The sequence below is a fragment of the Coregonus clupeaformis genome, chromosome 10, assembly GCF_020615455.1.
Source record: "Coregonus clupeaformis isolate EN_2021a chromosome 10, ASM2061545v1, whole genome shotgun sequence".
In the NCBI taxonomy this organism is placed as follows: domain Eukaryota; kingdom Metazoa; phylum Chordata; class Actinopteri; order Salmoniformes; family Salmonidae; genus Coregonus; species Coregonus clupeaformis.
Window position 1 is genome coordinate 31,307,299 of NC_059201.1, and position 11,851 is coordinate 31,319,149.

At 42.0% G+C, this 11,851-nt stretch overlaps 1 protein-coding gene across 1 annotated transcript; it reads left to right on the top strand.

The window, feature by feature from the left end:
• Window positions 1–1,018: 1,018 nt before the first annotated feature.
• fam83d (family with sequence similarity 83 member D) lies at window positions 1,019–6,920 on the top strand. The gene is made up of 4 exons (XM_041887758.1): window positions 1,019–1,853; window positions 5,002–5,169; window positions 5,336–5,460; window positions 5,707–6,920. The coding sequence occupies exons 1-4, from the start codon at window positions 1,371–1,373 to the stop codon at window positions 6,689–6,691; spliced, it is 1,761 nt and encodes a 586-aa protein (XP_041743692.1). The 5' UTR covers window positions 1,019–1,370; the 3' UTR covers window positions 6,692–6,920.
• Window positions 6,921–11,851: the final 4,931 nt, after the last annotated feature.

An 11,851-nucleotide genomic window follows, 5' to 3' on the forward strand; every position in this document is an offset into this window, starting at 1 on the left:
GCGTCACCCAACATCCTAAACCCTTTCATCTACATTTTGGAGAGGGGCGGGGGTTGGACAGTGAATGTATAGAGATAGGCTCTGAACGAAGCGAAAGTGTTGGACACGAACCACGGTCGGTCAGAGTTTTGAACAGTCTTAACCTATGCCTATTGAAAACTGAAGAGTGTATTTGAGCATTTGCCGAAGATGTGGCTTAATCATTTTGACAGGAGGCTTAATCATTTTGACGTCCTGTCCTATCAGAAAAGGTCTTACCTGCCACATAATGAAAACAGTCTAGCCTAATGAAAACCTATAGGCTACATAATAATTAGGTAACTCTGGTTTGCCAATTTAACGCATGTTTTGGCGTCTCGTCACAGGAACGTTGGAGAGTGAGAGATTGTCCCTGAATATCAACAAGGCCTGCTCAGCGTAATGAATAGTGCGCGTAAAGGGGTGGATAGCTCATGCCACAAATATGTCGTGCCGACGCGCCATATCCTATTTCTATTTACATTTTCCAGCTTTACTGACTCCAGATTCACAGAGGGACAATCCATCTGAGGTCATAGCTAGCTAGCTTCACTGGTCCATTAAACAAATAAGGTATACCAAAGGCTCTTACTCCTTGGTTGGTTATACAGTACGTCTGCGTAAAAAGAATGCACCATATGTGGCAATATGGGGACATTGAGTCCATCATTTGCATTTCCAGGAGATAATTATTATTTTGATTGCCAACAACAATATGTGTCATCTTTTGAATTCAATTCAGGAATACATGGACCTTATCAATCACTTTAAAACACATGCTGGGCTGGTGTTATTTTTTAATATTAGGAATCAATGTCATGATAAATCAGCCAATTAGACTAGATTAGAAGTTCATGGTCTTACTCCTTGGATATAGACTTGTGGTAAAACATTTAAATATTAGGGACGTAAATGTCACAGGTCAGACGATTAGTCTTGTGCTTAGTTTTATCATCATATGATATAGCCTACTTTAGGGCAGGCCTACCTATAGGCCTTCCTTGATTCTTCGTAGTGTCAAAATGTACAGTAGGCCTACAATAGGCTAGTCCGGGCATTTGAGGTCGTTACTTGAGAGTGGATACTGGATAGGGTTTGTTTGCCTCCAAATTCAAACTGCTGGCCAATGAGCGAGCGCTTATAGCAGAGTGACAGGTCTAAAGCGCAGGCTTGTGTACAATATTCTGGTTCGACAACCTTCGAGTAGCCAATGCCGACTACGGATGGGCTGGAACTGAGTGAATCACAAAATACAAATGTGCTTCTTCTGGCAAGGCTACATTATATCACGCGTATCGGAGGGCTACTGAATTGAATGGTTACTGTCGACTCTAAATAGTCTACCTAACGTTATGGCTCTATCGCAATGTTTGGAAGATTCACCTGTAAGGTGGCCGTCAAGACGGCAGGGAAATGATTTGAATGTAAAGGAGTTGTACAACGAAAGGCACCGACTGGCGTTAGAGGAACTTATTTCAGGTGGAGTTGATTCTTTTTTGGGATTTCTAAGAAAAGAGAGAATTCCGAACTTTCTCTCCGATGACGAGATCAGACGCATTGGCAGTGCTGCAGTGGTTCCACGCTGTGTGTCCCTCCACGCAGAGGACGTGAATTTTGAACAGTCTGTAAACAGCTCCATGGACTGCTCCTCTGTAACTTACTTCCCCGAGGTCTCGGACGTGGAGCCACCGCTGTTGGAAATCGGCTGGCCCGCCTTTACATCGGGCTCTTACCGAGGAGTCACTCGTGCTGTCGCCCACTTCCAACCCAGTTATGGAGAATGCATCTATAGTTGCAAGGAAGCTGCGAGAAAAATGATTCAAAGTGCCAAGGAGGTAATACATTAACAAAACACTAAAATGGTCACCAAGGTTGGCCGACTAAAATCAAGTAAATGGTTGAGGTTAGTCGCCTACCTGTAGACTACAGTGTTTTATGTTGTTTTTTTTTTTTTTTTTTATTGATACAGATTGTTTCAGGACTAGGCCTAAAGCCTATGGAAAGACACATTTTGTATTTTACTCAATTTTATATTTTACAAAATTTTGTACACCTCCGATGTAAAATTCAAACCATACCAGCCACGTATAGATTGTTTGATTTTAGTTAGTCAGTCAATCGGCTCCTGACCCTGGGTTTGTCTGTTTACTCAAACGTGATCATTCAAAGCATCCACTCACTCACTGATTGACTGGTATACTAGGCCTATATACAGTGCATTCGGAAAGTATTCAGACCCCTTGACTTTTTACACATTTTGTTATGTTACAGCCTTATTCTAAAATTGATGAAATTGTTTTTTCCCCTCATCAATCTACACACAATACCCCATAACGACAAAGCAAAAACAGGTTTTTATACATTTTTTGAAATTTATAAAAAAAATAATCACATTTACATAAGTATTCAGACCCTTTACTTAGTACTTTGTTGAAGCACCTTTGGCAGCGATTAGAGCCTCAAGTCTTCTTGGGTATGACACTACAAGCTTGGCACACCTGTATTTGGGGAGTTTCTCCCATTCTTCCCTACAGATCCTCTCAAGCTCTGTCAAGTTGGATGGGGAGCGATGCTGCACAGCTATTTTCAGGTCTCTCCAGAGATGTTCGATCAGGTTCAAGTCCGGGCTCTGGCTGGGCCACTCAAGGACATTCAGAGACTTGTCCCGAAGCCACTCCTGCGCTGTCTTGGCTGTGTGCTTAGGGACGTTGTCCTGTTGGAAGGTGAACCTTCGCCCCAGTCTGAGGTCCTGAGCGCTCTGCAGCAGGTTTTCATCAAGGATCTCTCTGTACTTTGCTCCGTTCATCTTTCCCTCAATCCTGATTAGTCTCCCAGTCCCTGCTGCTGAAAAACATCCCCACAGCATGATGCTGCCACCACCACGCTTCACCGTAGGGATGGTGCCAGGTTTCCTCCAGACGTGACACTTGGCATTCAGACCAAAGAGTTCAATCTTGGTTTCATCATCTTGGTTTCTCATGATCTGAGAGTCATTTAGGTGCCTTTTGGCAAACTCCAAGCGGGCTGTCATGTGCCTTTTACTGAGGAGTGGCTTCCGTCTGGCCACGCTACCATAAAGGCCTGATTGGTGGAGTGCTGCAGAGATTGTTGTCCTTCTGGAAGGTTCTCCCATCTCCACAGAGGAACTCTAGAGATCTGTCAGTGACCATCGGGTTCTTGTTCACCTCCCTGACCAAGGCCCTTCTCCCCCGATTGCTCAGTTTGGCTGGGCGGCCAGCTCTAGGAAGAGTCTTGGTGGTTCCAAACGACTTCCATTTTAAGAATGATGGAGGCCACTGTGTTCTTGGGGATCTTCAATGCTGCAGAAATGTTTTGGTACCCTTCCCCAGATCTGTGGCTCGACACAATCCTGTCTCGGAGCTCTACGGACAATTCCTTCGACCTCATGGCTTGGTTTTTGCTCTGACATGCACTGTCAACTGTGGGACCTTATATAGACAGGTGTGTGCCTTTCCAAATCATGTCCAATCAATTGAATTTAACACAGGTGGACTCCAATCAAGTTGTAGAAACATCTCAAGGATGATCAATGGAAACAGGATGCATCGGAGCTCAATTTTGAGTCATAGCAAAGGGTCTGAATACTAAGGTATTTATAAAATAAATAAGGTATTTCTGTTTTTTATTTTTAATACATTTGTAAAAAATTACATCAACCTGTTTTTGCTTTGTTATTATGGGGTATTGTGTGTAGATTGATGAGAAAATGTGGAAAAAGTCAAAGGGTCTGAATACTTTCCGACGGCACTGTAAAGGCCTGATTGGTGGAGTGCTGCAGAGATGGTTGTCCTTCTGGAAGGTTCTCCCATTTCCACAGAGGAACTCTAGAGCTCTGTCAGAGTGACCATCGGATTCTTGGTCACCTCCCTGACCAAGGTCTTTCTTCCCCGATTGCTCAGTTTGGCCGGGCGGCCAGCTCTAGGAAGAGTGGCCATCTTTTCACTTCGTCATTATGGGGTATTGTGTGTAGATTGAGGGGGGAAAAAATATTTAATCCATTTTAGAATAAGGCAGTAACAAAATGTGGAAAAGGGGAAGCGGTCTGAATACTTGCAGAATGCACTGTACATCTTTGTGAAGTCTGGATTAACCTTTATACTGTTTGATGCTCTTCTCAATACTAATATTTAAAGCATTGTTGCATTTTCTTATAATTCACAGATGAATAGTCTATCACCCAATTTGAGGAGCACTAGATACTTGAAAGGTCAGGGGAAAGAAAGACACCTGTTAGTCACATGTTCAAACTCAACACATTTCTGGACATGTTGGGAACTGTCAGTTTAATGCAGTTTCCTTACCATACTCATGAGTTAGCGTTCCAGAATGGGAGAGAATGAGGAAAAGACTCAACTCCAAGGCTGGTTCAGAGGAGCGCCTACAGTAATAGTACATTAATGAATGTGTCTGAACATGCTTTTCACATGGAATAGTGTTGGTGTGCACTTTTCTTAATGCTTCACCTTTGGCCTTATAGTTGCTCAGTATCCGTCTGAGATTAACAATTTAGGAAATGCCCCAAATGGCTCTTGATCTGTAAGCTATTGAGTTATTATCCTTGAGAGGGCACTAGAAAATACTGTTTTATCAAGGAAACCTAACATCAATGCAAATAATTTCTAGCCTGCTGCTGAAGAAGATGTCAGACATAGGCAGGAAATATTAAATCACCCCACATTGAGCCTGATTGTCCCTGTCATGGCAACAGACCACAGTTGACTGCGAGGGAGGCTAATCTAAATACACATGACTGAGAGAGTGTGGCCAATAGAGGAGCCGGCTCAGTGTTTTCTCCTTAATGTTTGATTAAGACCTGGTTTGTGGGCACAAGCATGCATAAGAGCCCGTTTAGAGTGACCCTGCCTCACAAATAGTAAGGCAGAAGAGCAGCCTCTTTTAAATTGTAAACTGGGCCTATATCAATGATGCTTTGACTAACCAATGATTGATTTACCATTACAGGTGATCGCCATAGTGACAGACTCTCTGACAGACCTGGACATCTTTAAGGATCTTCAGGAGGCGTGCACGCGGCGCAGAGTTCCAGTCTACATCCTGCTGGACCACTCCTGTGTGCCCGCATTCCTCAAAATGTGCAACAACATCAATGTGCGCCTGGACGAACTTAGGGTATGTGGTTGTGATGACTCCACCTTTGTGTCATGTCCTATCTCCGATAAGCCAATATTTTATTACTGATTTAGTAGCGTGATCATTCTGGATAAAAAGTGGATTTTATAAGTGACCAGTGACTGGCTTGTATTTCATACTGTTTTTGTTTCATTCTTCATCAAAGCAAATGCGAGTGCGGACCATAACTGGTGGTACATACTTCATGAGGTCAGGGGCCAAGATTACTGGGAAGGTTCATGAACGGTTCATGTTGATTGATGGGAACAGAGTGGCTACAGGCTCCTACAGGTAAAGACTTCCTGCTTTACTACCACAGTATTACAGACAGTATAGCATTGAAAAATGTCCCTGTTTTTTTTTTTACAAGACCCCCGAGCAAAAAGCAATAAAACACTCAATACATTCCCCTTGTATGAACCTAGCTACTGTAAGTGACTTTGCCATCCTTATTTGACTGATAATATAATAATAATAATAATAATAATAATATGATATGCGGTATACAACTGTAAAGCCCTTTGCTTACATTCTTAGGTTCAATTGGACTGATGGGAAACTAAACAGCAGCAACATGATTGAGCTGTCTGGCCAGATCACTGAGAACTTTGATGAGGAGTTCCGCATTCTGTACGCCCAGTCCATGCCTGTTATTACCAGGGGCCCAGCCAGTGCCCGAAACAGTGGCATCTACGACCACCTGCTCATCAAACACCCTGTCACCTCATCCCCTCAGCCGGCCAAAGAGAGACCCCCAGTCGAGCCTGTCTGTCTGGCCAGCACACCCAGCCAGGCCCAGGCTGTGGCAGTGCCGCCCCCCAGAGAGGAGACTGGGAAGAGCAGCCTGGTGTCGGCCTCCTCCACCATAGAGGAAGACTGGATGGAGCAGCAACACATGCACGAGATTCTGTCTGGAAGTGCTGCCCAGGGCCTGCCCACAGGTGATCCTGCCACTGTCGCAGTGGATGTGCTGGTCACACCCCCCATCCCTACCTGCTGCCATGTCTCCACCCAGACCAGCTGCCTTGCGGTGGACAGTGGAGTGCAGACCGATCTGACTCAGTACACTAACCGCCTCTCCCCCAACAAGGCTACAGTTACTCCCATTACCACCACCACTACCCAGACCAACAACATCCAGAGTGAAGCTGCCTCCTCCTCAGATTCTGTCTCTACCTCCCCCAGGCTGCACTTCGCCCCCCATGGGGTGGACCGTCGCCCTGCAATCCGTCACTGTACCGCACCCCCCGATGGGAACCTGAGGGAGTGCTTCCGCAAGCTGACCAAAGAGCGTCAGTATCACTACTCCACCATCCGCTCCAAGCTGGAGCACATGGTGACCATGCTGTCCCACCGCCGTGAGCTGGTGGACCTCACCAACATGGCCCTGGGGCCCGGGCTGCACAGAGCATGCAAGGCCCAGAAAGAGTGGGGACAAGGGCAGAGGCAGGGGCATAACCCTGGCCTGCTGATGGACAGTGTGGGCATGGGCACATGGCCAAGGGCCAGATGTTTACACTAACGGGACCTACATCGCTGCAGGGTGTTGTAGAAAGGGTTCTGTGTTTCGTAGGTATACACTACTTGAAACAAATGGGTTTAAAGAGCAATATGAAATATTAGTGTTTAGAATGTCAAGTGTGTGTCACTGTTTCTGTGTTGTGATGCAGCCTTCTTTCTCACCACCTTCCGGAGACATTTGAAACCCCACCTCTTTAAGGAACACCTGGGATAGGATAAAGTAATCCTTCTACCCCTCCCCCCCCAAAAAAAGAAAAAAAAAGTATAATTGTAAAGTGGTTATCCCACTGGCTATAGGGTGAATGCACCAATTTGTAGTCGCTCTGGATAAGAGCGTCTGCTAAATGACGTAAATGTGCCCTTGAGCAAGGCACTTAACCCTAATTGCTCCTGTAAGTCGCTCTGGATAAGAGCGTCTGCTAAATGACTAAAATGTAAATGTAATATTGTGAATCTGTCCGTTTGACCCCTGTTTGAACATTTCTACTTTAGAAACTGACGTCAAATGGCAAGAGAATAGCCATGGATATGTAATTTGCCACCAAATGGAATGTTTTTAAGCCTAGACATTGTGCAGTAAGACACAATCTATATATAGCTTTGATGAAAAATATTATATTGAAACAATAAGATTGTCCAAAGATTTATTTGAGAAATATTTTAAGTGCAATTCATAATTTGATATTTTATGAACATTTTAAGCGAGACATTTTGTCTGCTGTAACTAAAACTTAATTATAATGCATTCTAACATGCAGTCTAACTTAATCTGAGTACTGAGAAAGCAGTTACGTTTTATGATATCAATTGATGTACTTTATTGCTGACACTTAAAATAAAGGAGTACTTTATGTATAATATCAATTTTCATCTATCACTTTTCTTATTACATTTACACTCTCTCCCAACCTCACAATGAGTACTTCGAACCAGTGACCGTGTATCCTGAAGCCCAATGCTTAAAGCTACTGATCATTGTATTATGGGACGTGATCACTATGAATATATTTCTTTTTTTGTGAATGATAATGTTGAGGGCAAAAGCTCTTTGAATCTCATTCATAAGAATATTGTGTTTATATTGTTATTTTATTGAATGATTGGTATATAATAGTTATTAGTCATTGTGCCACTGGCCTCAGTTTAACAGCTGGGTATTTGTGGGCCACTTTGCAAGGGAAATAATCTCTCTTCACTCTGCACTCTGTAAAGCAAAACATTTGGTAGACATTCATCTAGCAAATATTTTCAGAGAATATGTCAAGGGAAGCTGAGTCGCAGCACAAATACAGTAATACAACAACAATATATGCATTACACTAATGTATTTCCGGTATGTGTAAGTTATCTCATATGACATCATATGTAAGGCCTTGTACTATACTGCTATAGTTCAGAGCGTCATCTGGGTTTGGCAAGAAAATGTTGTTTTTCTCTCATCTGAGCACAAAGGTCCTTCGATGATCAAGCCAATGTCTTGGCTCCTTTGAAAAATGCCCTTGTCATAAATGTGTTACTCAGAGTTTTGTGTTAGAAATATTAACCCAGACGGGAGGGACACAGTGACGGGTAGTATGGATTAAACTTTGTCCCAAGTTTACAGTCTGAAGTTAGGTATCAGACTTCACTATAAACCAGTTTATTGATTGTAATGTCCCATTGTATACCACATTTGTATAAAACATATTTATTTGTAGATACTTTTGATATAGTTCATTCAATTTTACAAAAGGAATACATTGGATGGTGTACAGTTACCTACAAGTATGATAACACCCCTGCTGAAGGCCAGAGGTAGTGGTGGTTCATTATTGTGTGAACTGTAGCTAACATGATCACTTTAGGCCCACTGCCTCATAATTATAATCTCCATAAAATATGACCATATTATTGAAGTAATAACAATGAAAAATACATTAACAGCAACAAATGTTTTTTATTTATTTTAATGACATTATCAGAAGCCAGCAGGCTTAATTTATGTTCCCAAAATAAGGCAGGCATTTTACCAACTCTCTTTCAGACTTGTATATCCCCACATGGCAGCATATTAGAACCCACTGTATTCATTTATGCAAATAGGGCAACCTAAGGGAATTGATCTGTGAGTAAATGCACTGGTTGTATTGTGAGGTAAAATTAGATTATAATTAAGTGCTGTAAGGCTGTGTCTACACAGGTAGCCCAATTCTGATATTTTTTCCACTAATTGGTCTTGACCAATCACATCAGGTCTTTTCACATCAGGTCTTTTTCAGAGCTGATCTGATTGGTCAAAAGACCAATTAGTGAAAAAATATCAGAATTGGGCTGCCTGTATAAACGCAGCCTAAGACAACCAGTGTGTTTGTAATGAAAGAAGCAGCAGGGGTTCCATACCATTGCACTCTTTTTCTATTAGGTTTTTACTCATTTGTAAATAGTGTGTGTCACAGGAGGCTGCTAAGGGGAGAACGGCTCATATTGGCCGGAACGGAGTAGTTGGAATGGCATCAAACACCTGGAAACCATGTGTTTGATGTATTTGATACCATTCCACTAATTCCTCTCCAGTCATTACCACAAGCCCGTCCTCCCCAATTAAGGTGCCACCAACCTCCTGTTTGTGCAGATCCTGCTACACACAACACTATTAATGAAATTTATATAATTTAGTGTATAATTGACAAACTTGTTTTCAATTGCAAGTATATCCTATTTTCAGACACTGAAAGGCTTCTGCTATTAAAATATTTTATTTGTTTCCAACAGTACATGGCACAACTTGGGGTAGATGCTTTTGGACACAACTAGTGGTTTTACATTATTAGGTTGTGCTAACTATTTTGACAGGAAAGAAAGGCATGCAAAGATTGAGATTATCAGTAGGGTTTAAACTGGCTCTTGATGTGCAATTTAGGTACTGAAAACAAGTTTATTTACAGTTGTGACTGTCTCTTGTAAAAGTTCTACCATGTTCAATCAAAGCATTCATTATGAATGACTATAATGATCTACTATAATTACTAAATTACTAATGACTAAAACTAATGCTGAATGCTGTCTGAAACAGGTACTGTATGGGGGTAAAGGGATCTTCCTAATGATTCATTGAATCAACAGTACCATGTGTCTGCCACCAGAGAGAGATGTAGCCTTGGTTATATCAACATGGCATATGGTGTGGTCTATTGTGTAGGTCTCCAATTCCTTTGAGACTCGAGGACTTAACCATTTCATATCGTCTGTTTACCACCACAGTCCATTTTCTAAAATCCATGGGAGGCTTGATACATGCATTTTCAGAATGACCAGCTAGCTCTATTCATACTGTAGTCATTTATTCCTATGGAGAAAAACACTGCATTCTGTACACAATCATTTGATCTTGAATTTGATTTTAGCTTGTTCATAAATTGCCAGATTTTGTGATTCTCAGATAAAAGACAATGTACACAATTAGAGTCCTTTGACGTCCTTTTCAGGTCATTTCTGTAATCCCAGGAGGGCAGAATATTTCCTAAACCAAAAGCATGCTGGGTAAAGTAATCTTGGCTGTCAAAGTGGCTGACAAAAGGTGTAACATTGTGTCACGAGTCCCGACACATATTGAATTAAAATGTAATTAGATTAGTAACTAAGAGAATGCCATTGTGTATTACCTTGAATCAAAAATTATATAAAGATAATTAACCTTGTGCTTGTCTTTTTTTAGAGCAACATCTGTATAATCACTTTATTCTATCTATAACCATGCATGCCAGTCATACTAATACTTTGTGCATTAACCTTTTTTTGGCCGATAGGTCACAGTTTTTCAATTGTTGTTTTATAGCTCAGATCAGGTGTGTGTGTGTGCACATGCGCGTGTATGCACGTGCTGGGGAATTCCGCTCACCTATAACATCAACAATGTAAGTTCACACAGGAAATCTTGCGAGAAAAGTATTTGGCAAGGGGCACTTGCCCTTTACTTTTGTCAAGTATCTCTGTACCAACCACACCATGTCCCCCCCCACACTGATCCCTTATTGAACAGCATAGACGGGGGTGAGACCGACAGTAACAGCCCCCCCCCCATTGATTATTGGATTTGTATCCATCACCCTGTGGATTTGTATTGGCTCCCTTGGTGCCTGGGTGCTGAGGTATTGACTCCTATCTGTAGCCTAAGTCACACATTTGCAATGACATTCATTAGAGGGTGATTTGAAGAGCACACAAAGCGAGGTAAGCACACTCATCCTCTGTGCAGTTTTACTAAAAGTGTTTTAATACTAGTTTAAAATGTAGGGTTTATAATGCCAACAAATGTTAAGGCAGTTTCTGGTCGCCACAAATTTCTGATTTGCCTAGTGTTTAATTAATGTGACAGATTTAAATGGCTTTCCTGATGCCTAAAGTAAACCTCTCAATTACTCTGAACACTTTTGATGAGGTTAGCTCTTGACCTAGTTGGTTGGACTGTGAGAAATGGCCATTCCCACAGGCATCATCATTCTGTCTTTTGAAATTGCCACTGAATTTCATCTTTATTTTTACTGCATGTTTAACCAATTATCTCTCTACACACACACACACACTTCTCTCTGGTCTAAGCATTTAATTTCAGAAGGCTACTAACTGTTAAAACACCCTGACATATAAACACTGATAATACCTGCTCAGTTGGCTGAATCCTGCTTTGTTTAAGTGTCCCCTGTCATGATTAATCCTGTTTATAATCTCTGCTTTGTTTTCCATGAAGGGATGCAGGAGTAGTCACTGCACTGGAGAGGGAGTGTTCTGCCTCGGGCTACAAAACGTAGATAATAAATGTTCAAGTCATTGGAAAATATAGTGAGTCTAAAGCATGTAGTCAGGTTTAATGCTGTTGTTCTGTGGTTGTTTGGGTAGGTGAGTAAGATAGAGTGGCATGTATTATGGTTCAGATGCACGAAATTCTGTTACTTCCTTGCCTTCAAATGCTGATGACTCAGGCGGAGGGTATTGTTGATAGACTCTCTATGCTAACTGCATGCTCTGCATTTACACACTGTCCAACAACAGCATGACTGCTATATTTAGACAAGTCCAGCTGCTCCCCTGCACCACCCTTTAACCAGCTATTCACCAATGATTTATAGTAAGAGCCCATGTGAAACAGTTGTAGTGTTGGGACACATGTTTGGTTTGTCAGATT